This window comes from Bos taurus, chromosome 5, assembly GCF_002263795.3.
Source record: "Bos taurus isolate L1 Dominette 01449 registration number 42190680 breed Hereford chromosome 5, ARS-UCD2.0, whole genome shotgun sequence".
Classification (NCBI taxonomy): Eukaryota; Metazoa; Chordata; class Mammalia; order Artiodactyla; family Bovidae; genus Bos; species Bos taurus.
The window spans coordinates 95,334,579-95,358,916 of NC_037332.1; the positions used below are offsets into that span (position 1 = coordinate 95,334,579).

Below are 24,338 nucleotides of genomic sequence, written 5' to 3' on the forward strand. Positions count from 1 at the left end.
TAACGTGTTATAGCTCAATATATGGAGAGAAGATTGATATTCATCTTCAAGAAGAAAAAAAATATGACTGCTGAATTACTAGAGCAGATCTTGGCTTTCTGTATATTCCTGTTGTTCCTGCCAAAATCCTTGAGGGATAATTGCCTAGTAAGAATTATTACAAGGGCACTCTCAAAACTGTCCTCCAGCATAGGGGGATAGGAGGAGCATTAGTAATCCTTCACAGTGCCTTGGTCAATATTGCAAAAGGATTTGCTTACCCCAGCACACCCAGACTTATTCAAGCCAATCTCGTGCTCTGGGTTCACCAAGAGTCCCAGCTGACTTCATAAAAATAGAGGAGGTTATTCAAGGAAACAAATTAATATAATATCCCCCATTTTAATCTAGAAAGGTTTTAAGGCAGTGTCCAGGATGACAGAGTAGAAAAATTCTGAACTCATGGGCTCTCATGGACACACTAAATCTACAGCTAAGTATGGAACATTTCCCTCTGAAAAAGATCAGAAAACTAGACAAAATGCTCCCCACAACACAAAATAAAAGAAACACACTGAGGCAGGTAGGAGAGGCAGAGACAGGTCTTGCAAAAGACCTCTCCTTACTGTATGCAGCAACACTGGACAAGGACTCATGAGCCTGCCGCTTCTCCAGGAGAAGTAAGGGATTTGAGCCCCACCCCAGGCACCCCAACCCTTGGGGTCTGCCCCAGAAAGATGAGCCCCCAAAACTCCTGGCTTAGAGACCCAACAGGGCTGAGCTCCAAGGGTTCCAAAGTGCTATAGGAATGTGAAATTCCCCTATTAAAGGATTTTGCATGTGGTCTTACCCCCAGAGCGAGCTGAGTAACAGTAGCTTGGAAAGGGCCATACGTGAAGGAGATTCGTTGTCAATCTAAAGGCATCAGCTGGAGAGGCAGGGGACAATTGAAAAGCTCCTGGGCTCCCCTGGTAGCTCAGTGGTAAAGAATCTGCTTGCCAGTGCAGGGGATGCGGGTTCGATCCCTGGTCTGGGAAGATCCCACATGCCGCAGAGCAACTAAACCTGTATGCCACAGCTACTGAGCCTGTGCTCTAGAGCCAGGGAGCCACAACTACCAAGCTTGTGTGCCCTAGAGCCCGTGCTCCACCAAGAGAGAAGCCACAGCAATGAGAAGCCCATGCACTGCAATTAGAGAGTAGCCCCCACTTGCCTCAACTAGAGAAAAGCTTGCACAGCAACCAAAATCCAGCATAGCCAAAAATAAATAAATAAGAGCAAAAAAAAAAAAAACCCTCCCGAAGGCAGAGGCACTCATGGACCTGGTTGTTGCACTCTCCACCTAGCACGCTAGAACAGGTTGGTGAGCTTGGATACAATACCCTCCCAACTGCCTAGCTAAGCAGGCAGGGGTGGATGGTGGTGACACCGTCCCAGGTCCTGGCTGAAGTCTGCAGGTACAGTGGTTGCGCCACTCCCCCACCTCCTGGCTGGGGCTGGAGAGCTGTCTTTCTGAAGCCAGTGAGCGTGCTCCAGCTGCTACACTCCTCATCAGTCTTGCTAAAGCCGCTGAGCACGTGCAATCCACACAAGGGACACCCTTTGATCCCTCAGCCTTGCTGGCCAAGGACACTGGCATTCCTGAGCTCCACAGGGCTGTAACCATCAGAAAGACAATTCTCAGCAGGCAAACATCCCCGGGGCACTGCACAGACAGCAAGTGGAAATAAAACCCAAGTATTCCTGTGAAAAAGACCTATTTACTTAGCCTGGAGCTTCAGCTTCAGACAGGCTTCAGGTTTTCCACCCCTCTAGAGGCTCAGGAGACATAGCCAGGGAACATAAGCTGGGAGACATCATGCTGGCACACCCCCTTGGCCTCACTATAGCTTGGGAACACTTCCCAGATAAAAGGTTATACACTGGGACTTCCCTGGTGGTCCAGTGGATAAGAATCTGCTGTCCATGCAGGGGCAACAGGTTTGAGCCCTTGTCCGGGAAGATTCCACATGCCACAGGGCAGCTAAGCCTGTGTGCCACAACTACTGAAGCCCATGTGCCTAGAGCCCATGCTTTGCAACAAGAGAAGCCACCATAATGAGAAGCCCATGTACTGCAAATAGAGAAAGCCTGCTTGCAGCAACACAGACCCAGCACAGCCAAAAATTAATTAATTAATTTGAAAAGCAGTTAAAAAAAAAAAAAGTTTATATACTTCTCTGGATCCTTAGTTTCTGCCACCATCACTAGGCACTCCTGGAAGAGGAAATGGCAACCCACTGCAGTATTCTTGCCTGGAAAATTCCATGGACAGAGGCTACAGTCCATGGGGTTGCAAGAGAATCAGACACGACTTAAACAGACAACACATATGTAAAATAGATGACTAATAAGGACCTTACTGTATGACACAGGGAACTCTACTCAATATCTCTAATGGATGTGGGGAAAAGTGAACCTTTGTACACTGGCTGGTGGAAATCTGTATTGGTGCAGCCACCATGGGAAACAGTATGGAAGTTCCTCTAACACTACAGCTATCATATGACCCAGCAATTCCACTCCTGGATACATATCCAAAAAAAAAAAAGCCAGAAACACTACCTTGAAAAGATATGTGCCCCTCAGTGTTCATAGCAGCATTATTTACAATTTCTAAGACATAGAAGCAACCTAAGTGTTCATCAACAGATGACTGATAGAGAAGATGTGGTATATATGTTATATATATATATTTATATATATACACACACACACACAATGGAATACAACTCAGCCATAAAAAGAATGAAATTTTGCCATTTGGAACAATATGGGTGGACTTGAAAGGCATTACGCTAAGTGAATTATTTCACTTATGTCAGACAGAGAAAGACAAATACTATATGAAATCACTTATATGTGGACTCTAAAACAATATAAATTAGTGAATATAACAAGAAAAGAAGACTCATATAGAACAAACTAGTTGTTACTAGTGGGGAGGAGAGAGGGTTTACAGAGGGTAGGGGGACTGGGAGGTACAAGCTATAGGGTGTAAGATAGGTTACATTTTACAACTCAGGGAATACATCAAAGTGTAGCCTTTAGAAATTATATTAAAAATAAAATTTGTTCATGTCAAAAAAAAAGATCTATTGATTTCTATTGCATTGAAGCTTTAAATTAATCAGAGAGAATCAACATGTCAGTAAACCTGAGTCTTCCCATCCACAAATATTGTTTCTTTATTTATTTAGGTCTTCTTCTTTAATTTGAGCAATTTTTTGGTAGTTTTTAGTATATTGGTCTTACATACCTTAAGCTAATTTGAATCCTAAGTGAATTTTGATGCTACTGTCATCAGATTCGGTTTTTTATTCCCTTTTCCAATTGTTCATTGCTTGTATGTATGCATTAGTTATCTATCACCATGTAACAAGTCATGACCCAAACTTGTGACTTGAAGGAATGACAGTAATTGTTTAGCATTTCATAGTCTCTATGGATAAGGAATTTAGATAGGGCCCAGTTAGGATGGCTTGTGTCTACAAAGACCCGGAGACTGAGGGGCTGAAATCTCTGATAACTTAACTGAAGCGAAAGGATGTACTTCCAAGGTGACTCACTTCCATGGTCAAAAAGATGCTGCTGACAAATCGATTCCCTTCCATGGGCCTCTCTGTAGAACTGCTCAAGTATTCTTGAAAAAGGGCTCCTGGTTCCCCCAAACCAAGTGATCCATAAGAACAAGGCAGAAACAGCAGTGACTATTATGACCTAGTCTCAGAAGTCACATGCTGTCACTTCCACCACATTCATTAGAAAGAGGTTGTTAATGATTAGTCCACACTCAAGAAGAGGATGTTAGAATCTATCTTTTTAAGGGAAAATTGCCAAGGAATTGTGGAAATTTAAAAACCATCACAATATTGAAATACTATTTTTTGTATATTTACTTTTTATCTTGAGAATTTTCTAAGTTCATTTATCATTCTAATAGCTTTTTTTTTTTTTTTTTGGTAGATTTCTTGGGATTTTTCTAGATGCCTCATCAGCCCATCTCTGTAGGAAGACACTTTTACTTCCCCCTTACCTTCTCTGTCTTTGTTTTCTTCCATGAGTGCACTGGATAAGACCTCCAGGACTGTAGACTATAGACTAGAAGTGGCATGGAAATCCTTGCCTAGTTCCTGATCTTAAGTGAAAAAGTATGCAGTCATTACCATCAAGTATGATGTTAATTGTAGGCTTTTTGTAGATACCCTCTATAAGGTTAAAGAGGATTCTGTCTCTTACTACTTTTCTTTATGTTTCTATCAATGAATAAGTGCTGCACTTCATGCAATTCTCATTTTCTATTAAAATGATCACCTGATTTTCATCTTGTATTCATATAGTGAGTTCCATTGATTAATTTTCAGATGTTAAATCAACTTGGCATTCCTTGGGTAAGCCCCAATTAATCATACTGTTACCCTGGAGAAGGAAATGGCAACCCACTGCAACATTCTTGCCTGAGAAATCCCATGGAGAGAGGAGCCTGGCGGGCTACAGTCCTTGGGGTCACAAGAATCAGATGTGACTGAGTGACTAAGCCACCGCCACCGTACAGTTTACCATTTTTACTTGTGGGAGGAATCATCCGATTTCTTTGTGTTGCTATTGGAATGTTCACCCTATGAACATTTTTATTGCCTTTTAATGCACCTTACCCAAATGTTTGCCATATTAACAAAAGTCTCACAAGCGCTCCTCTTCGAAGCCTTCCTTAACTTTCAGGCAGAGCCAGCTACCCCTCCTTTCAGCTTCCCTGGTGCCTGTGGGTAACTTCTTCAAAGCCCATGTTCCGTATTCATGTCTGCATCCCCAGGGCCAGTACAGAGGCTTGCATATGGTAATCATTGAATAAATATTTATGGAGGCAAGGAAGGAGGAAAAAGATAATGGAAAGAAAAAGGAAAGGAGACAGCAGACAGATTACAGACAACCCATCCTGATGTGGACATGTGGAAACTGGAGAGAGAAAGATGGGAAATTCAGTGAGAGGTGGAGAAGGGCCTGCTGAAGAGAGCATCATCTCTATCACAGTCTCACTGACTTTTCTTCATCCTGCCCTCCCCCCCTTTTTTTTTAAATAAACTGCATGTTTTTAAAACTAATTTATTTAGCACCCTCCCTTTATACTGTTGATTTGAAAACAAGAGTCTAAGATGTTCAGGAATTGTTATCAAGGCATCTCAGATGCACACCTGGACAGTGTAGGGATTGGACCTGTAAGTTGATCCTTTGTAGCCACGCAGGTGGCACTAGTAAAGAACCCGCCTGCCAGTGCAGGAGACAGAAGAGATGTGGGTTCCATCCCTGGGTTGGGAAGAAATGGCAACCCACTCCAGTATTCTTGCCTGGAAAATCCTGTGGACAGAGGTGCCTGGCGGGCTACAGTCCATAGAGTCTCAAAGAGTCAGACACGACTGAAGCAAGTTAGGACCTTAATAGGAATGACATGAATAGGACCCAACTAGTTGTATGGGAATTAGGCAGCACCCAAGTTTTAAGTAAGTTACTTTAAACTCATTTGTGCTTAACCTGTCTTTGAAATAAAAAGAAAAACAAAAAGCCCCCAAAACTAATGTTTGTTTAGTTCCTACTTATGTGTCCGGCATTATAACTTACACTCAGTGTACGCATAATTCACATTTGGTGTGTTTTATGTCACTTAATTTTCATAAAGACCTAACAAGGAGGGTATTGTATCAGTATTTTTCAAATAAACAGGTTCAGAGAAGTTAAATAGCCTTTTCAGAACCATACTGCTCAGAAGTTGGGCAGTGCGGTTCAAGCAAAACATATCTGACTACAAAATACCCATTTTTTGGTTTGTTTGTTTGTTTTCAGAAATGGTTCCATTTGTATGTAAGTTAAATGGTTAAAACTAAAAGAGACCGTGGATTCAAAGGGCCTCTTGGGATGCGGGTGGGTGGAACTTTTGCGTGGGAACCAAAGCTGGAACCTATTCAAAGTGTTCTAATTGAGGAGTACAATAAATAATGATGATGCCTATGAGGCCGAGGCTTCCCGCTTAATTATCTGTAAGTGGAGCTCTCCAGAGCGCACTCAGTATGTTTCACCAAGCATGCATGTGTTCCTACTTTGCATTACATCTGGGCGTTCCATCACCTCCCACACACATGTTACATACCCCTTTACAGTTTTCTCTGGAGCTTGTTAAAAATGAAGATTCTAAAGTGCCATCCATAGGAATTCTTAACCAGTTGATCTGGGTTGGTACATTCAAACAAGCACCCTAGGCGTTTCTAACTTATTGGGTTTCCATGTCTATCCTTTTAGACTCTGGCAGCCCTTTGGGTTTGGGTAGACATGATTTTGCTCAGCCTTCTTCTGTTTGAAGTTCCAATACTTGAAAGTAGGAAGATAAAAGAATACCCTCAATGCCTGGGGAAAATGTAGCCAAGTCTCCTTCATAATCCATAATATTACTACTTTCATTCATTATTAAATTGCCTTTATAGTTGTAAACATTTTTAATGAAGTACAATTACTTTTATTAATTTCATGTTACCTCTTTTATCCTAGATACTTTGATCATAAGGCTGAAACATATACAAACTATGATTTAATACATGCCAAGATCTATATCTTCTGCCTTTAAAAAGCAGAAGAACCAAAGGAGGAGAAGAAATAAAAGTAGAATTAAATAAAAGTAGAACTCGGTCACTTATTCCAAAGACTGTAGGTAGATTTTGTAGCACTTCATTCCTGCTTTCCTATGTGCCTTTCTTTTGTTTTATGTTCCTCTTTGGTACCATCCCAGGATACTGAGTAGCCACCCAGGTGGCGCTAGTGGTAAAGAACCCGCCTGCCAATGCAGGAGATGTAAGAGATGTGGGTTCAATCCCTGGGTCAGGAAGATCCCCTGGAGGAGGAAATGGCAACCCACTCCTGTATTCTTGCCTGGGAAATCCCATAGACAGAGGAGCCTGGAGGGCTACAGTCCAAAGAGTCGCAAAGAATTGGACAAGCTGAAACAACTTAGCACCCGGATGCTGATAACATCTGCCAGGCCACCCCTGCCTTGAATCGTGCCCCACCTAGCCAAAGAAAGCTTCTTCCCTTCTATCTTTATAGAAATTCCACCTTATTCTCCACACTTTGCTTGATTGACTAGTCATAAGGTGATTTTCCCCACCTCCACCCTGTTTAAACATGCAACTCCCCATGATTCACCCTCTCCTTAATTGCTTCTAATGTATTTGCTCCATTGTGCCTATGTGTTGTTGCCCTTTGCATGACTATTCCCCTCAATGTTGTCAGATGTATGTTAGGGTGGAAAAGGCATGTGTTGAGATTCAGTTCTAGATTTATCCCTGACAATGCTGTTTATAAGCTTTAAAAAGCGAAATACTTAAAAAAAAAAAAAAAAAACCACCTCATCTAAGTGCTCTTTTTGTGAAGATCAAATGAAAGTATCCATCCTTCTAAAGCAAAGTTTCTGATGTGTAGTAGGTACACTATTAATGTTAGTCACCACCATCTTCTCCTTCTCTCTTGTACGTAACAGTTATTTACTGAGTACCTACTATGTTTCAAGGGGCTTCCCAAGTGGCACAGTGGTAAAGAATCAGCTTGCCAATGCGGGAGACGCAAGAAACACAGGTTCGATTCCTGGGTCTGGAAGATCCTTTAGAAAAGGAAATGGGCAACCCACTCCAGTGTTCTTGCCTGGAGAATTCCATTGACAATCCGTGGGGTCACAAAGAACTGGACACGACTGAGTGACTAAGCACAAAGATACTACATGTCAAATCCTTTTCTTGCCACTGGAGTGAATAAGACAGAAAAAGTTCCTGCCCTGGTGGAACTTACATGCTATGGGATAGATGGAAAAGGAAACAGTAAACAAGTAATATAACCTAAAGTAAATAACTTCTTATTGAAGAAAAGCAAACAATTTTGATTGTTTGAACATTGATTAAATGTACACCCACCTCTTCATATTTACTCTGTATAATCTTTGCTGTTGTTCAGTCACTAAGTCATGTCCAACTCTGCGATACCATGGACTGCAGCACGCCAGGCTTCCCTGTTGTTCACTATCTCCCCAAGTTTGCTCAAACTCATGTCCCTGAGTCAGCGACATGCTATCTAACCATCTCATCCTCTGTCATCCCCTTCACCTCCTGCCTTCAGTGTTTCCCAGCATCAGGGTCTTTTACAGTGAGGTGGCTCTTCACATCAGGTGGCCAAAGTTTTGGAGCTTCAGCTTCAGCATCATCCTTTCAATGAATATTCAGGGTTGGTTTCCTTTAAGATTGACTGGTTGGATCTCCTTGCAGTCCAAGGGACTCTCAAGAGTCTTCTCCAACACCACAGTTCAAAAGCATCAATTCTTTGGTGCTCAGCCATCTTTATGGCCCAAGAGATTATTATTATCTTAGAATAAGAATTATACTTATTGTTTTATTTGAGCTACTTCAGGATATTCAGGCTCCAAAGTAGGGTCTTCATGTGCCTGAATATCTAATAGTATGAATCTTTCATTGATCCCATTCCTATTGCAGGGTAAAGCAGAAATGTGCTGAAAAATAAAAACAAAAACCCAGCCATACTTGATTGAAGAATAATTACTGGAAAGTGAAGGGGGAAATTGGTTGGTACCAGTTAGGTTCTTAGCAGAAAGAGAAGTCAAAGAATGCCATTCTGTAAGGTAGGAAGACTGAGTCCATTGTAGAGTAGACAGAACAAGTGACTGGAAGATTTCACGTTGTGTGATGACATGAGAGCATCTTTTCTTAGGGAGGAAACAGAGGTTTTTCCCGCAGCAGTCACCTTAGTGCAGGGCTCCCGGTGGAGACTCAAGAGTGGAGCACAGGTGGGTAGGGAGAGCAGTCTGGGCATGTGACTTTTGGAGAAGCTGAAGGAATTCTACTACAGTCTCTAGGCTGGGGTCATTGCACAGTGCTTGGAATGTAGTAGGTGTTAAATAAAGTTTTAATGAGAATCAGATAGGCTTTGAGACATCAGACAGCCCAGCATAGGTGATTGCCTTCCCCAAGATCTGAGAAGTGACGTAATTCCTCTTTAGCTGTGGGAAAAACCTAAGCAGAAAGGTGAGTATGTTGCCAAGATATTACTTTGTTTTTTCCTTTAAAAAAAGAAAACTATTCCTGAAGTGTCACATCCATCTATGTTAAAATCAAATGGCAGTAAGACATTTGAAAACAAAATATGTTGTGTCACTGGGTTACTATTATTATTATACTGGCTACTGCTGAACCCTCAAAAGTTTGTGCTGTAAACACATATGTGATTAGTATTGCTTTTGAGTATATAGGACAGTGTCTCAGCTGGGCACATTCATGCATCCATGGTTGGCTGGGGTTGGGTGGGCAGCTCTGCTGATCTTGGATGAACTCTGTCGCACTTAGGGGGCTGCCCAGCTAGAGGCTGGGCCTCCTGCACTTTGCCTCCCATCCCAGATACTAGGCTAGGCTGCACCAATTTTCTCAGCTATAACAGGATTATAAGGGAGTGAGAAGAAGTGTGCAAGGTCTCTTGAGGCCTAGGCTAGAACCGGCACCTTTTGTTAAGCCAAAACAGTTCAGATTTAAGGGGTGGGGAAACAGACAATGTCTCTTGCTGGGAGATGCTGCCATGTCCCATTGCTAAGTATGGATAAAGCAAGGGGTGAAGACATGCAGTACAGATATTTTTACAATCGTGATCCTCATGCCTGACCCTGAGTTGTATGTCATTCATGAACTTGGTCAACAATAAGTCTACTCTTTTGGAAGGAAGGAAGGAAGGAAAGTTTTTGGTCTTCACAGTGTTGCTGAAATTCAGCCTCTTTACTGGTGCTGAATAGAAATGCAGAGACAGAGTTTGGGGTGAAGCAGAAAAGAGTAGCTTTTATTGCTTTGCCAGGAAAAAAGGGCCATAAAGGGCTAATGCCCTCAAAACTATATGACCCACCCTGAAGAGGGTAATGAGGAGTTTCATAGTGTGAGGAGCAGGGCATTGATCAGCTAATAGACAGTTCTTGGATTGGCTGGCATCAAGGTGAAGCTTCAGGCACCATCAGTCTTCAGTCTTCTTCAAGCACCAACCAGTCTAGGGTCTTTGTCCTTGTGGCCAGGAGTTTTCATCACTCCAGATGAAAGGGGGAGGCGGTCTGCTTCTTGTAAAAACAACTTAGGAATGTGTGTCAGGCCTTTATCTATGTCTTTCAGGGAAGTGAGAGTTCAGTATTCTTCTGTGTGGCAGAATTATAGCTTAAGTTGTTACCAGTTCCCCAGCCCAACAGCTATTCTTTCTTCTTCTGCTGCTGCTGCTGCTGCTGCATCACTTCAGTCGTGTCCAACTCTGTGTGACCCCAGAGATGGCAGCCCACCAGGCTCCCCCGTCCCTGGGATTCTCCAGGCAAGAACACTGGAGGGGGTTGCCATTGCCTTCTCCAATGCATGAAAGTGAAAGTGAAGTCACTCAGTCGTGTCCAACCCTCAGCAACCCAATGGACTGCAGCCTACCAGGCTCCTCCATCCATGGGATTTTCCAGGCAAGAGTACTGGAGTGGGGTGCCATTGCCTTCTCCTCTTTCTTTCTACATCTTCACATTTTCCAATGATTAACTCTTGAGTCAGTATTTTACTTCAGAAGACAAGGACGCGGGGGCTTATGGTTTCAAAAGCTTTGGAGCAGTTAATGTATGTGATGTGCAAATGAACACCTTTTAAATTTTTAATGGTTTATAACATTATCTAAGTTATAGAGAATTCAGATACCTGTGAAGATACCCAATGAGCTACAAGAAAACTTTGAAAGGCAATTCAGTGAGCTCAGAAATAAAATTAATTAACAGAAAGAATACCAAAGAGAAATTGGTATTTTCTGAATACCAACTGAAATTCAAAAATAGAACCAAGTAGAAACTCTGGAGCTGAAGAACTTTAAATGAAATAAAGACTGAATTAGAAAGCACTGGAAATACTGGAGACCACATGGAAGAGAGAATTAGTGAGCTCGAAGACAAATCTAGAAATGATATAGATAGAAGAGAGGAAATTAAGGTCTACAAAGAAGAAAATCCTATAGAACTATCTGACTCCATTAGGAAATGTATCATTAGGGTAATGGGTATCCCAGAAAGGAGAAGGGAGAGTGAGGAGAGTGTATTGAAAGAAATAACAGTTGAGGACTACCCAAACCTGGGGAAAAAACTGGACATACAAGTCTATGAAGTTAAGCAACTGATGTGTCTTTTTTGTGCCAGTTCCATACTGTTTTATGACTGTAGCTTTGTAGTATAGTCTGAAGTCAGGGAGCATGATTCTTCTAGCTCTGTTCCTCTTTCTCAAGATTGTTTTGGCTATTTGGGAACCTTGCAAGTATTATGCTAAATGAAGTAAGTCAGATGGAAAAAGACACATATCAGATGATTTCATTCATATGTGGAATACAAAAATAAATTAAAAATAAATGAACAAACCAAACCAAACAAAAACAAACACACAGATACAGTGAACAGATTAGTGGTTACCAGAGAGGAAGGGTGGCAGGGGGAGGGCATTTTGGGAATGAGCACACTGGAGTGTATACAGGAGGAGAAATATAATATTTATATATACAAAAATTTATATAATGTTCAGTTCAGCTGTTCAGTCGTGTCCAACTCTTTGAGACCCCATGGACTGCAGCACACCAGGCCTCCCTGTCCATCACCAACTCCCAGAGTCCACCAAAAACCATGTCCATCGAGTTGGTGATGCCATCCAACCATCTCATCCTCTGTCGTCCCCCTTTCCTCCAGCCTTCAATCTTTCCCAGCATCAGGGTGTTTTCCAGTGAGTCAGTTCTTCGCATCAGGTGGCCTAAGTATTGGAGTTTCAGCTTAGCATCATCTTCCAAAGAATATTCAGGACTGATTTCCTTTAGAATTGACTGGTTGGATTTCCTTGCAGTCCAGGGGACTCTCAAGAGTCTTCTCCAACACCACAGTTCAAAAGCATCAATTCTTCAGCACTCAGCTTTCTTTATAGTCCAACTCTCACATCCATACATGACTACTGGAAAAACCATAGCTTTGACTAGATGGACCTTTGTTGGCAAAGTAATGTCTCTGCTTTTTAATATGCTGTCTAGGTTGGTCATAGCATTTCTTCCAAAGAGCAAGTGTCTTTTAATTTCACAGCTGCAGTCACCATCTGCAGTGATTTTGGAGGCCAAGAAAATAAAATCTCTCACTATTTCCATCGTTTCCCCATCTATTTGCCATGAAGTGATGGGACCAGATGCCATGATCTTAATTTTCTGAATGTTGAGCTTTAAGCCAACTTTTTCACTCTCCTCTTTCACTTTCATCAAGAGGCTCTGTAGTTCCTCTTCGCTTTCTGCCATAAGGGTATGTCATCTGCATATCTGAGGTTGTTGATATTTCTCCCGGAAATCTTGATTCCAGCTTGTGCTTCATCCAGTGAATTTGAAGTGTCAAATATTTCTTCTTTGGGTAAAACTCCCCCCCCCCCCCTCTTGAGTAACTGTTCAGTAGTTTAGTAATTGGGCCTTCCCTCATAGCTCAGTTGGTAAAGAATCCGCCTGCAATGTTTAGTAATTAGATGCCTTTCTTTTGCTTTCCAGTAGGTGGCGATATAGCGCAAGTTGGTTTTGTTGTGGTTTTTTTCCTTTTCTATTTTTTGCGACGGGGAGTGGTCGGGATTCTTTTCCCAGAGCTGCCTCTGGTTATTTTTGAGAGCTGTCACTTCCCACCCTCTTCTGTCTCTGTCAGGGATGTTGCCCTGGACCCTCATTGTCACCGGTGCTGTTGGTGGGGCACCTCTGAGATAGCAGGTTCCTCGGCTGTGTGCAGTTCCCTGGGTATGGGGAGGGAGAGAGTGAAACGGAACCGGGGTCGCAGGTGTCTCTGCCTTGACTGGGGTTGTAGGTGCTGCTGCTGGAGGCAGTGGAGGAGGGGAGGCTGAGTCGTGGTGCCCTGTAGCTTGAGGAACAGGGTTGCAGGGCTTGCTGCCGCTGCCTTCCAGCTCCCTGTTGGCTGGGGGTGCTGTGACCAGGCCACCAGACTCCTGTGTGCCACCTACCCAGCTATTAAGGCTTCTCCCGGGCTCTGGGCCCAGCTATTGTGGCCAGGGGTTCAGGACTACAGGTACTGCCTTCATTGTTCCTCTGGTTCTTCCTCCTCCATATGGTCCAATCCACCCACCTTTAGATAACAGATGTGTGGAATTCTCCAGCATCCTGCTGTGTGGGGCAGAGTCACCTTTGTTGAGTTACGGATGCTTTACTGGTTTTACTGGTTGTAGATTGAGGGGGAGAGATAAACGGAGTGTCTCACACCCCTGTGATGTTGATGTCACTCTTCCAAACGGGGCACATTTTAAATACACTTGGTAGGATAATAAGGATAAACTCTTCTGGGTTGTCCTAAGCAAGAGATCTAAATAGAATTAGAGGAGAATGGTCATTGTTTATAATTCAAGTGGCTATTTTAAAAAAACCTTCTGAAAGTCCATTTTTAAAAAGATTTTATTTATTTTTGTCTGCACTGGATCTTCGTTGCTTTGTGCAGGCTTTCTCTAGTTGCAGCGAGCTGGGACTACTTACTCTTGGTTGCGGTGCAAGGGCTTCTCATTGCAATGGCTTCTCTTGTTGCGGAGTATGGGCTTTAGGGTGCACAGGCTTAGTTGCTCCACGGCATGTGGAATCTTGCTGGACCTGATCTGTGTTCCCTGCATCGGCAGGCGGATTCTTATCCACTCTGCCACCAGGGAAGACCTCAGGTGGTTATTTTCTAAGTCCTGGAAGATGCTTTATTAACTGTAAGGGTTCTCTTTTGTCTCTTAATTAAATTTAGTAAGAAGCTTACTATGAAATGTAATTTGCCAGCTGGCTTTCATCCCAGATGTTTCACTCTATCCTTATCTAACATAGAGTGCCTTCTGAAGTTGCTAGTGAAAGATTAGAGCAAGAATATAATTTTACATATTCAAAGAACACTTGTTTCTCTTATAATGCTATATTTCAGGACTTTGTCCCTTCCCTGGGCCTTTTCTTTAACGTTAAACTCAAAATTATAAAATTAGACTCCTTGACTAAAGTTTTTTGTAAGACAGTTTATCTTCTTTGTTCTAGAACTCTAGATGGCCTACTTTTTTTTTTTTTTTTTTGGTCTTCTATAAACAGTCTTGCTCTTGAATGAAATACTGTTCCTTTCATGTTAGTATTAGTCACTTACCTATACATATTAAAGAATGCCTGCCCTCTTGTGTCCATCGAGGCTGCTACAATAAGGAGTGAATTAGCAAGAATATTAGGCCAGAAATACAGCTTTCCATCATGTGGAGATTTTCTATCAGAGAGCTTGCTCAAGGCTGCCAATATGGTTGTTCAGATGAAACACTGCAAAATGACTCCAGCTCAAGTGGTGAATGAATAGTCATTAAAATTTGCTTGTATATAGTCATTAGTATGACTATATAATCATACTATGACTATATAGTCATTAATACTTTGCTTGTCAATCATGCATCCTTAGGTCTGGTTCCTGATTTAATGTATTTTCATCAAATCATAAAATCAAAATTTTTCAATGGAGAGCCCAGGGATGGAGGTTCACCGGCATCTGCTGCCGAGGTGAACCAAAGCTGGAGGAGGGCAATGACAACTGACACCCTAGAGCTTGTTATAAACAGTGAAGCAAGCCAGAGAAACACTATTATTGCATATTAACACACACATATGGAATCAAGAAAAAAAGTACTGATGAGCCTATTTGCAGGGCAGGAATAGAGTCGCAGACAGGGAACAGACTTGTGGACCCAGCGGGGGAAGGAGACGGTGGGATGAACTGAGAGAGTAGCTCTGAAATATATACGCATTATATGTAAAATAGATAGCTGGTGGGAATTTGCAGTGTGATGCAGGGAGCTCAACCTGGTGCTCTGTAACAACCTAGAGGGGTGGGATGGGGTGGAAGGTAGGAGGGAAGTTCAATAAGGAGGGGATGTGTGTATACCGATGGCTTATTCATGCTGATGTATGGCAGAAACCAACAACACTGTAAAGCAATTATGCTCCACTTATAAATTTTTAAAAACCCCCAAAAGAAATAATAACTAATACTCTGCAAAATGCATTGTATATGCGAAGTTCTACATTAACAATGATGGTTTGATATTTTGCATGTATGTACGCTGATTCATATATTCATGTTTCCTGTAGGGTTTTTGGAGTCTCTGGACGACTTTTACCTTCTTAGCAGTGGTTTGGTATTGCTGCAGACCACAAACAGCGTATATAATAAAACCCTACTGCAGCACGTGGTACCCCAGTCTCTCCTGGCCTGGCAAAGAGTCCGGGTGGCCAGTATGATGGCTAATAATGGCAAGCAGTGGGCAGAGGTCTTTTCAAAATACAACTCTGGTAAGTGGCCCTGCAGAATAACGTTTACGCATGTATGATTTTTTTAGATTTTGAGTTAACCAGCCAAGCAGTACCCATGCCCTGTCTTCATGTCTTCTCTGCTTCAGGCACATATAACAATCAGTACATGGTCCTAGACCTGAAGAAGGTAAATTTGAACCACAGCCTTGACGAAGGCACTCTGTACATTGTGGAGCAAATTCCTACATACGTAGAATATTCTGAACAAACTGCTGTTCTGCGGAGAGGTACTTTCTTCATGCTACAAGTCTGATGAGTGTGTGTGTGTCTGTGCACACATTTATGATGGATAATGTGTGGTGTGTGAATGTACTATGGGGGTGTGTATGGTGGGGATGCAGGGGTGGGAATGCTGTTGCTTGTCATGCAGGGAAAGAATCACAAGGTTCAGCACATGTAAAACCTACACCTCAAACTCTTACATGACAATGTACTCTTTTTTGTACTATTTATTTAAAAAAAAAAGTGTTTTGTACTATTTATTTATGACCTCTGTTGCATGCACTGGTTAAGTCACAGTGATGATTTTTCCTAGTACAGAGTAGCGGCTCATTTAATACTTATTTTGGCCGCACCATGCGGCATAAGTGATCTCAGTTCCCCAACCAGGGATGAATCCAACCTGCACCCCTCGGTGCGTGGAGTCTTAACCACTGAACCACCAGGAAAGTCCCATGACAGTGTACTCTTACATGTGTGTGCATGTGTGCAAAGCCACTTCACTTTAGTCATGTCCAGTTCTGTGTGACCCGAGGGGCTGTAGCCTGCTAGGCTCCTCTGTCCATAGGATTCTCCAACTAAGTATACTGGAGTGTGTTGTCATGCCCTCTTCCAGGGGATCTTCCTGACCCAGGGGTTGAACCAGAGACTCTTAAGTCTCCTGCATTGGCAGGTGGGTGGGCTCTTTACCACTAGCGCCACCTGGGAAGCCCACCTTTGCAATTTCACTGGGTTTTATGAAAATGAATTGAGATAATTTCTATCGATTCTTAAGCATATTACCGGTTCATAGCAAGTCCTAGCATCTTGCATTGAACATGCTGCTCAGCACACACAGGAAGTCCTCACTGGATATTTGTTGAATAAATGAAAGAGAAGATGATGTCTGGGTGGAAGTTTACAGGCTAGAAAGTTCAGTTCAGTCGCTCAGTCATGTCCAACTTTTTGCAACCCAACTTTTTGGACTGCAGCACGCCAGGCTTCTCTGTCCGTCATCAACTCTCGGAGCTTACCCAAACTCATGTCCATCGAGTTGGTGATGCCATCCAACCATCTCATCCTCTGTCATCCCCTTCTCCTCCGGCCTTCAATCTTTCCCAGCATCAGGGTCTTTTCCAGTGAGTTATTTCTTCTCATCAGGTGACCAAAGTATTGGAGCTTCAGCATCAGTCCTTCCAATGAATATTTAGGACTGATTTCCTTTAGGATTGACTGATTTGATTTCCTTGCAGTCCAAAGGACTCTCAAGAGTCTTCTCCAACACCACAGTTCAAAAGCATCAATTCTTCAGCGCTCAGCTTTCTTATGGTCCAATTCTCACATCCATACATGACTACTGGAAAAACAATAGCTTTGACTAGATGGACCTTTGCTGCAAAGTAATGTCTCTGCTTTTTAATATGCTGTCTAGGTTGGTCATAGCATTTCTTCCAAGGAGCAAGCATCTTTTAATTTCAAAGCTGCAGTCACCATCTGCAGTGATTTTGGAGCCCCAAAATAAAGTCTCTCACTGTTTCCATTGTTTCCCCATCTATTTGCCATTGAAGTGATGGGGCCAGATGCCATGATGTTAGTTTTCTGAATGTTGAGTTCTAAGCCAACTTTTTCACTCTCCTCTTACTTGCATCAAGAGGATCTTTAGTTCTTCACTTTCTGCCAAAAGGGTCGTATCATCTGCATATCTGAGGTCACTGATATTTCTCTCTGAAATCTTGATTCCAGTTTGTGCTTCATCCAGCCTGACATTTCACATGATGTACTCTGCACATAATTTAAATAAGCAGGGTGACATATACAGCCTTGATGTACTCCTTTCCTGATTTAGAACCAGTCTGTTGTTCCATGTCCAGTTCTAACTGTTGCTTCTTGACCTGCATACAGATTTCTCAGGAGGCAGGTAAGGAAGTCTGGTATTCCCATCTCTTCAAGAATTTTCCACAGTTTGTTGTGATCCACATAGTCAAAGGCCTTGTAGTCAATAAAGCTGAAGTAGATGTTTTTCTGGAATTCTCTTGCTTTTTTGATGATCCAACAAATGTTGGCAATTTGATCTCTGGTTCCTCTGCCTTTTCTAAAACCACCTTGGACATCTGGAAGTTCTGAGTTCACGTACTGTTGAAGCCTGGTTGGAGAATTTTGAGTATTACTTGTTAGTGCGTGAGATGAGTGCAATTATGTGATAGTTGGAACATTGTTTGGCATTGCCCTTCTTTGGGATTGGAATGAAAACTGACCTTTTTCAGTCCTGTAGCCACTGATGAATTTTCCAAATTTGCTGACATATTGAGTGAGCAGCACTTTCACAGCATCATCTTTCAGGATTTGAAATAGCTCAAGTGGAATTCCATCACCGCCACTAGCTTTGTTCATAGTGATGCTTCCTGAGGCCCACTTGACTTCCCAATCCAGGATGTCTGGCTCTAGGTAAGTGTGATCTGGGTCATGAAGATCTTTTTTGTATAGTTCTTCTGTGTATTCTTGCCACTTCTTCTTAATATCTTCTGCTTCTGGTAGGTCCATACCATTTTTGTCCTTTATTGAGCCCATCTTTGCATGAAATGTTCCCTTGATGTCTCTAATTTTCTTAAAGAGATCTCTAGTCTTTCCCATTCTATTGTTTTCCTCTATTTCTTTGCATTGATCACTTAGGAAGGCTTTCTTATCTCTCCTTGCTATTCTTTGGAACTCTGCATTCAAGTGGGTATATTTTTCTTTTCTCCTTTGTCTTTGGCTTCTCTTTTCTCAGGTATTTGTAAGGCCTCCTCAGAAACTATTTTGCCTTTTTCCATTTCTTTTTCTTGGGGATGGTCTTGATCACTGCCTCCTCTACAATGTCACAAACCTCTGACCATCGTTCTTCAGGCACTCTATCAGATCTAATCCCCTGAATCTGTTTGTCACTTCCACTGTATAATCATAAGGGATTTGATTTAGGTCATACCCAAATGGTCTAGTGGTATTCCCTACTTTCTTCAATTTTAGTCTGAATTTGCAATAAGGAGTTCATGATCTGAGCCACACTCAGCTCCCAGTCTTGTTTTTGTTGACTGTATAGAGCTTTTCCATCTTTGGCTGCAAAGAAGATAATCAATCTGATTTTGGTATTGACCATCTTGTGATGTCCATGTGTAGAGTCTTCTCTTGTGTTGTTGGAAGAGGGTGTTTGCTATTAACAGTGCATTCTCTTGGCAAAACTCAGTTAGCCTTTGTGCTGCTTCATTTTTTTTTTTAATTTTATTTTTAAACTTTACGTAATTGTATTAGTTTTGCCAAACATCAAAATGAATCCGCCACAGGTATACATGTGTTCCCCATCCTGAACCCTCCTCCCTCCTCCCTCCCCATACCATCCCTCTGGGTCGTCCCAGTGCACTAGCCCCAAGCATCCAGTATCGTGCATCGAACCTGGATTGGCATCTCATTTCATACATGATATTTTACATGTTTCAATGCCATTCTCCCAAATCTTCCCACCCTCTCCCTCTCCCACAGAGTCCATAAGACTGTTCTATACATCAGTGTCTCTTTTGCTGTCTCGTACACTGGGTTATTGTTACCATCTTTCTAAATTCCATATATATGCATTAGTATACTGTATTGGTGTTTTTCCTTCTGGCTTACTTCACTCTGTATAATAGGCTCCAGTTTCATCCACCTCATTAGAACTGATTCAAATGTATTCTTTTTAATGGCTGAGTAATACTCCATTGTGTATATGTACCACAGCTTTCTTATCCATTCATCTGCTGATGGACATCTAGGTTGCTTCCATGTCCTGGCTATTATAAACAGTGCCGCGATGAACATTGGGGTACACGTGTCTCTTTCCCTTCTGGTTTCCTCAGTGTGTATGCCCAGCAGTGGGATTGCTGGGTCATAAGGCAGTTCTATTTCCAGTTTTTTAAGGAATCTCCACACTGTTCTCCTTAGTGGCTGTACTAGTTTGCATTCCCACCAACAGTGTAAGAGGGTTCCCTTTTCTTCACACCCTCTCCAGCATTTATTGCTTGTAGACTTTTGGATCGCAGCCATTCTGACTGGTGTGAAATGGTACCTCATAGTGGTTTTGATTTGCATTTCTCTGATAATGAGTGATGTTGAGCATCTTTTCATGTGTTTGTTAGCCACCTGTATGTCTTCTTTGGAGACATGTGCTGCTTCATTTTTACTCCAAGGCCAAATTTGCTTGTTACTCCAGGTATCTCTTGACTTCCTACTTTTGCATTCCAGTCCCCTATGATGAAAAGGACATCTTTTTTGTGTGTTAGTTCTAGAAGGTCTTGTAGGTCTTTGTAGAACCATTCAGCTTCAGCTTCTTCAGCATTACTGGTTGGGGCATAGACTCGGATTACTGTGATTTTGAATGGTTTGCCTTGGAAATGAAGAGAAACCATTCTGTCATTTTTGAGACTGCATTCAAGTACTGCATTTTGGACTCTTTTGTTGACTATGAGGGTCACTCCATTTCTTCTAAGGGATTCTTGCCCACAGTAGTAGATACAATGGTCATCTGATTAAATTTACCCATTCCAGTCCATTTTAGTTCACTGATTCCTAAGATGTCAGTGTTCACTCTTGCCATCTCCTGTTTGACCACTTCCAATTTACCTTGATTCATGGACCTAACATTCCAGGTTCCTGTGCAATTTTGTTCTTTATAGCATCGGACTCTACTACCATTACCAGCCACACCCACAACTGGGCGTTGTTTTTGCTTTGGCTCTGTCTCTTCATTCTTACTGGAGTTACTTCTCCACTGATTGGAGGGTTTAAACAAAACATTGTGCACACCAGAGAACCCACAGAGACTGAGCTTAGACCTGCCTTTGAGTTTTTGTCTACTGTGGAGGTATGGGTCAGCAGTGGCCTGCTGACCAGGGGCAGCAGGGGCAGGGGCTCTGGGTACAGCAGACCTGGGTATGGCATAAGACCTCTTGGAGGAGGTCGCCATTAACCTCACCATAGAGCCACCAGAACTTACACAGGACTGGGGAAACAGACTCTTGGAGGGCACAAACAAAACCTTGTGCACACCAGGACCCAGGAAAAAGGAGCAGTGACCCCACAGGAGACTGACCCAGACTTGCCCGTGAGTGTCCAGGAGTCTCCAGCAGAGGTGTGGGTTGGTGGTAGCCTGCTGCAGGGTCGGGGGCACTGAGTGCAGCAGTGCATGCATGGGGCCTTTTGAAGGAGGTTGCCATTATCTTCATTAACTCCACCATAGTTTGGCCTCAGGTCAAACAACAGGGAGGGAACACAGACCTGCCCATCAACAGAAAATTGGATTAAAGATTTACTAAGCATGGCCCCACTCATAAGAAGACGACCCAGTTTCCCCCTCAATCAGTCTCTCCCATCAGGAAGCTTCCATAAGCCTCTTATCCTAATCCATCAGAGGGCAGAGAGAATGAAAACCACAATCACAGAAAACTAATCAAAGTGATCACATGGACCACAGCCTTATCTAACTCAATGAAACTATGAGCACGGGTCATGGTGGAGAGTTCTGACAAAATGTGGTCCACTGGAGAAGGGAAAGGGAATGGCAAAACACTTCAGCATGCTTGCCTTGAGAACCCCATGAACAGTATGAAAAGGCAAAATGATAGGACACTGAAAGTTGAACTTCCCAGGTCAGTAGGTGCCCAATATGCTACTGGAGATCAGTGGACAAACAACTCCCAGAAACAATGAAGAGACATGCGAGAAAGGAGCTCAGCAGTTTGACACGGGGACAAATCAAACAGAGAGAGACACGAGACCATGGCATGAAGAAGAATGTATTGGCCCAGGATGGCTGGAGAGGAGGCTGTGATGTGGAAGATAAGGTAGTGATGAGAAAACTACAGCCCTTGGATCTTGCTGAGCAGTTTAGCCTTTATCCTTTAGAGCATCAGTCCCCAGCCTTTTTGGCAGCAGGGACTGTTTTCATGGAAGACAATTCTTCTACAGCCTGGGGTAGGGGGTGGGGATGATTTGGGTTTGGGGATGATTCAAATGCATTATATTCATTGTGCACTTTATTTCTGTTATTATTACATCAGCTGCACCTCAGATCATCAGGCATTAGATTCCAGAGGTTGGGGATCTTGCTTTAGAAAACTGGAGTCTTTGTAAAGGGAGAACACACTGAAAGAGAGAATACAGGAGGTGAATTAGGAAAATGTTGAAATAGGTCCACTGAGAGATGAACAGGTACAGAACCAAGATAACGTGTGGATCCTGGGGATCAGGGCTGGTCCTTCATTTCCCAGGTCCTCACATTCATCTAGTAATGACACCCAGGGGGAGATGCCTCACTCCACGTTGGCTCCCGCCAGTGAAATGCACACCACGTGCATAAAACAGAATTGACTAAGGTGGAAACTTCAGTTGCTAAGAAGATACGCGTGCTACCAAGCAGTGGACCTGCCTCCACTTCTTCTTGGGAAATCCACCTGAGAAGTCAGATCACTAGGTGGTTACTTGGTTAGCACGACAATTCAAAACTGAGGACCCAGCTATCTGACTCTGAAGACTGGTCCATCCAGCTCCTAAGAGCCTGATAGTAATAGCCAGCCTCAAGAGGGAGATGCTTGTTAAAGTAGACTAGTTACCCCAGGCCTTTTCTTCTTGGGACTGCTGCTGCTGCTATGATGGGATTTGGGTTCTTTGCAATCCCATTTTTAGATTCCATGAAGAAATCTACCCTGGTATTAAATAAACTGATGATGATCTGTCTGTAGTTTGTGGGGCTTTATGTTTTATTTTTCCCCCAGAGGCAGAAAATACAGAGTTAAATTCAGAGTGTCTACCATATACTTGATGTATCTTTTATTTATTTTCTTTTGTTTGACTTTCATAACGTGTTTCCAAGGGCTTCCCAGGTGGCACAGTGGTAAAGGATCTGCCTGCCAATGCTGGAGCACAGGAGAGTTGGGTTCGATCCCTGGGTCGGGAAGATCCCCTGGAGAAGGGAATGGCAACCCACTCCAGTATCCTTGCCTGGAGATCCCACGGAGAGAGGAGCCTGGCAGGCTACAGCCCATGAGGTCACAAAGAGTTGGACATGACTGTGCAACTGAGCACACACACATAACATATTTCCAGATAAGTAGTATTGTTACCGGAGAAGGCAATAGCAACCCACTCCAGAACTCTTGCCTGGAAAATCTCATGGATGGAGGAGCCTGGTAGGCTGCAGTCCATGGGGTCGCAAAGAGTCAGTCGGACACGACTGAACAACTTCACTTTCACTTTTCACTTTCATGCATTGGAGAAGGAAATGGCAACCCACTCCAGTGTTCTTGCCTGGAGAATCCCAGGGACGGGGGAGCCTGGTGGGCTGCCGTCTGTGGGGTTGCACAGAGTCGGACACGACTGAAGCGACTTAGCAGCAGCAGCAGCAGCAGTATTGTTACTATCTTACTGAAAGGGAAGAAAAGCTGAGGAAGAAACATATGATTTTCCCAAATAAGTGATATCGTACAGCCATTTTTTAAAAAGCCCCACAAACCTAGTATTTAGAAGCCACAGTGATGTATCAATAGAAGTCCTGGGTGCTTTTAGTCAGAAGGAAGGCATTCAACCTCTCTGAACCTCTGTTTCTTCCTTTAGAAGGAAGAATGGTAATATTTATACATCAGCAGGTGGTTTTGATACTATATTGCTGGCCAAAAAGTTCGTTCGGATATTTCTATACACTGTGATGGGAAAACCTGAAGAAACTTTTTGGCCAACCCGATACAAGATACTCTTTTAAATGCTTTTTTAACCATAAAGCTTTATGAAAATGTAAACAGCAACCATTTTTATTATTCATTTGAGCTATTCACGTAGAGAACTGTAATAGTTAATGTTCATCTACTGTTTACAAAGTACCAGACCCTGTCGTAAGCTCTGCCATCCACGTGAACTCACTTAATGCTCACAGCAGCGATCCTTGTGAGGTTAGACATCATTGTTCACATTTTACAAATGAAGACGTGAGCCACAGAGGGGTTAAGTAACTTCTGTAAGGTCACATACCAGGCAGTCTAACTCCCCAGTCTCAATTACCTAGATATACTGCAATAGTAAATGTGATTTTTAGCCTGTACTTTCAATGTTGTCTTTGTCTGCCTTCACCCTGATGCTGGCTCCATGCCCCAGAATCAGTGAGGTTGAATGTTTTGTCATTTGTTTTGTCCTAATAACTTCACCTCGAGCAGCGGATCCTATAAAATAGTACAGAGAAAGGAAGGCAGACAAGGGCCAAGAGAAGATGCGAGTGGCAGTTAAACCCTGAATGGTGAAGGTGGTCCTACATTGGCTGACAGTCCTGCAGCAATACCTGAGGCTACTGTAATCTGAGATGTTCCTGAAATGGTGATTTTATTAAAGTTGTGTCACATTTGATGCCTAGTGACGAAGGGCTGGCACTGTGAAGCTTCGAATGAAGCTGAGCCTTATCAATGTTTAGGGTCAGAGGAGTTACAAGTCTACTGGAATCTTAAGATCATCTCCAATCCCTTCACAATATAACTTTTCCTTTCCCTCTTCCTACTTAAAAAAAAAAGAGGGGGCAGAAATGAGGTTAACTGACAAAGGCCTAATTATTCAACTCTGAGCCTAGAAGTCAGGTTTTCTTCTGCTTAATAGATTGCCTTAAGACTCTGGGGTGAAAAACCAAAAAATTCTGATGCTCTTCTCCCCCTAATGGAATAATC

At 42.8% G+C, this 24,338-nt stretch overlaps 2 protein-coding genes across 5 annotated transcripts in view; one reads left to right on the forward strand and one right to left on the reverse strand.

Moving 5' to 3' along the window:
* The window catches only part of PLBD1 (phospholipase B domain containing 1), an 89,032-nt gene that overhangs the window by 60,627 nt on the left and 4,067 nt on the right, over positions 1–24,338 (forward strand). For 2 of the 4 annotated variants that reach the window (NM_001166298.1, XM_005206971.4), the window contains exons 7-8: positions 15,211–15,411; positions 15,519–15,659. The exons of the other annotated variants lie outside the window; for them this stretch is intronic. In NM_001166298.1, the coding sequence (NP_001159770.1) occupies positions 15,211–15,411; positions 15,519–15,659 (342 nt within the window). The remainder of the gene's footprint in view (positions 1–15,210; positions 15,412–15,518; positions 15,660–24,338) is intronic. 4 annotated transcript variants of the gene reach the window in all.
* The window catches only part of ATF7IP (activating transcription factor 7 interacting protein), a 122,585-nt gene continuing 119,900 nt past the window's right edge, over positions 21,654–24,338 (reverse strand). Inside the window, exon 17 of the mRNA XM_059886788.1 lies at positions 21,654–21,780. Within this exon, the coding sequence (XP_059742771.1) occupies positions 21,718–21,780 (63 nt within the window). The 3' untranslated portion in view covers positions 21,654–21,717. The remainder of the gene's footprint in view (positions 21,781–24,338) is intronic.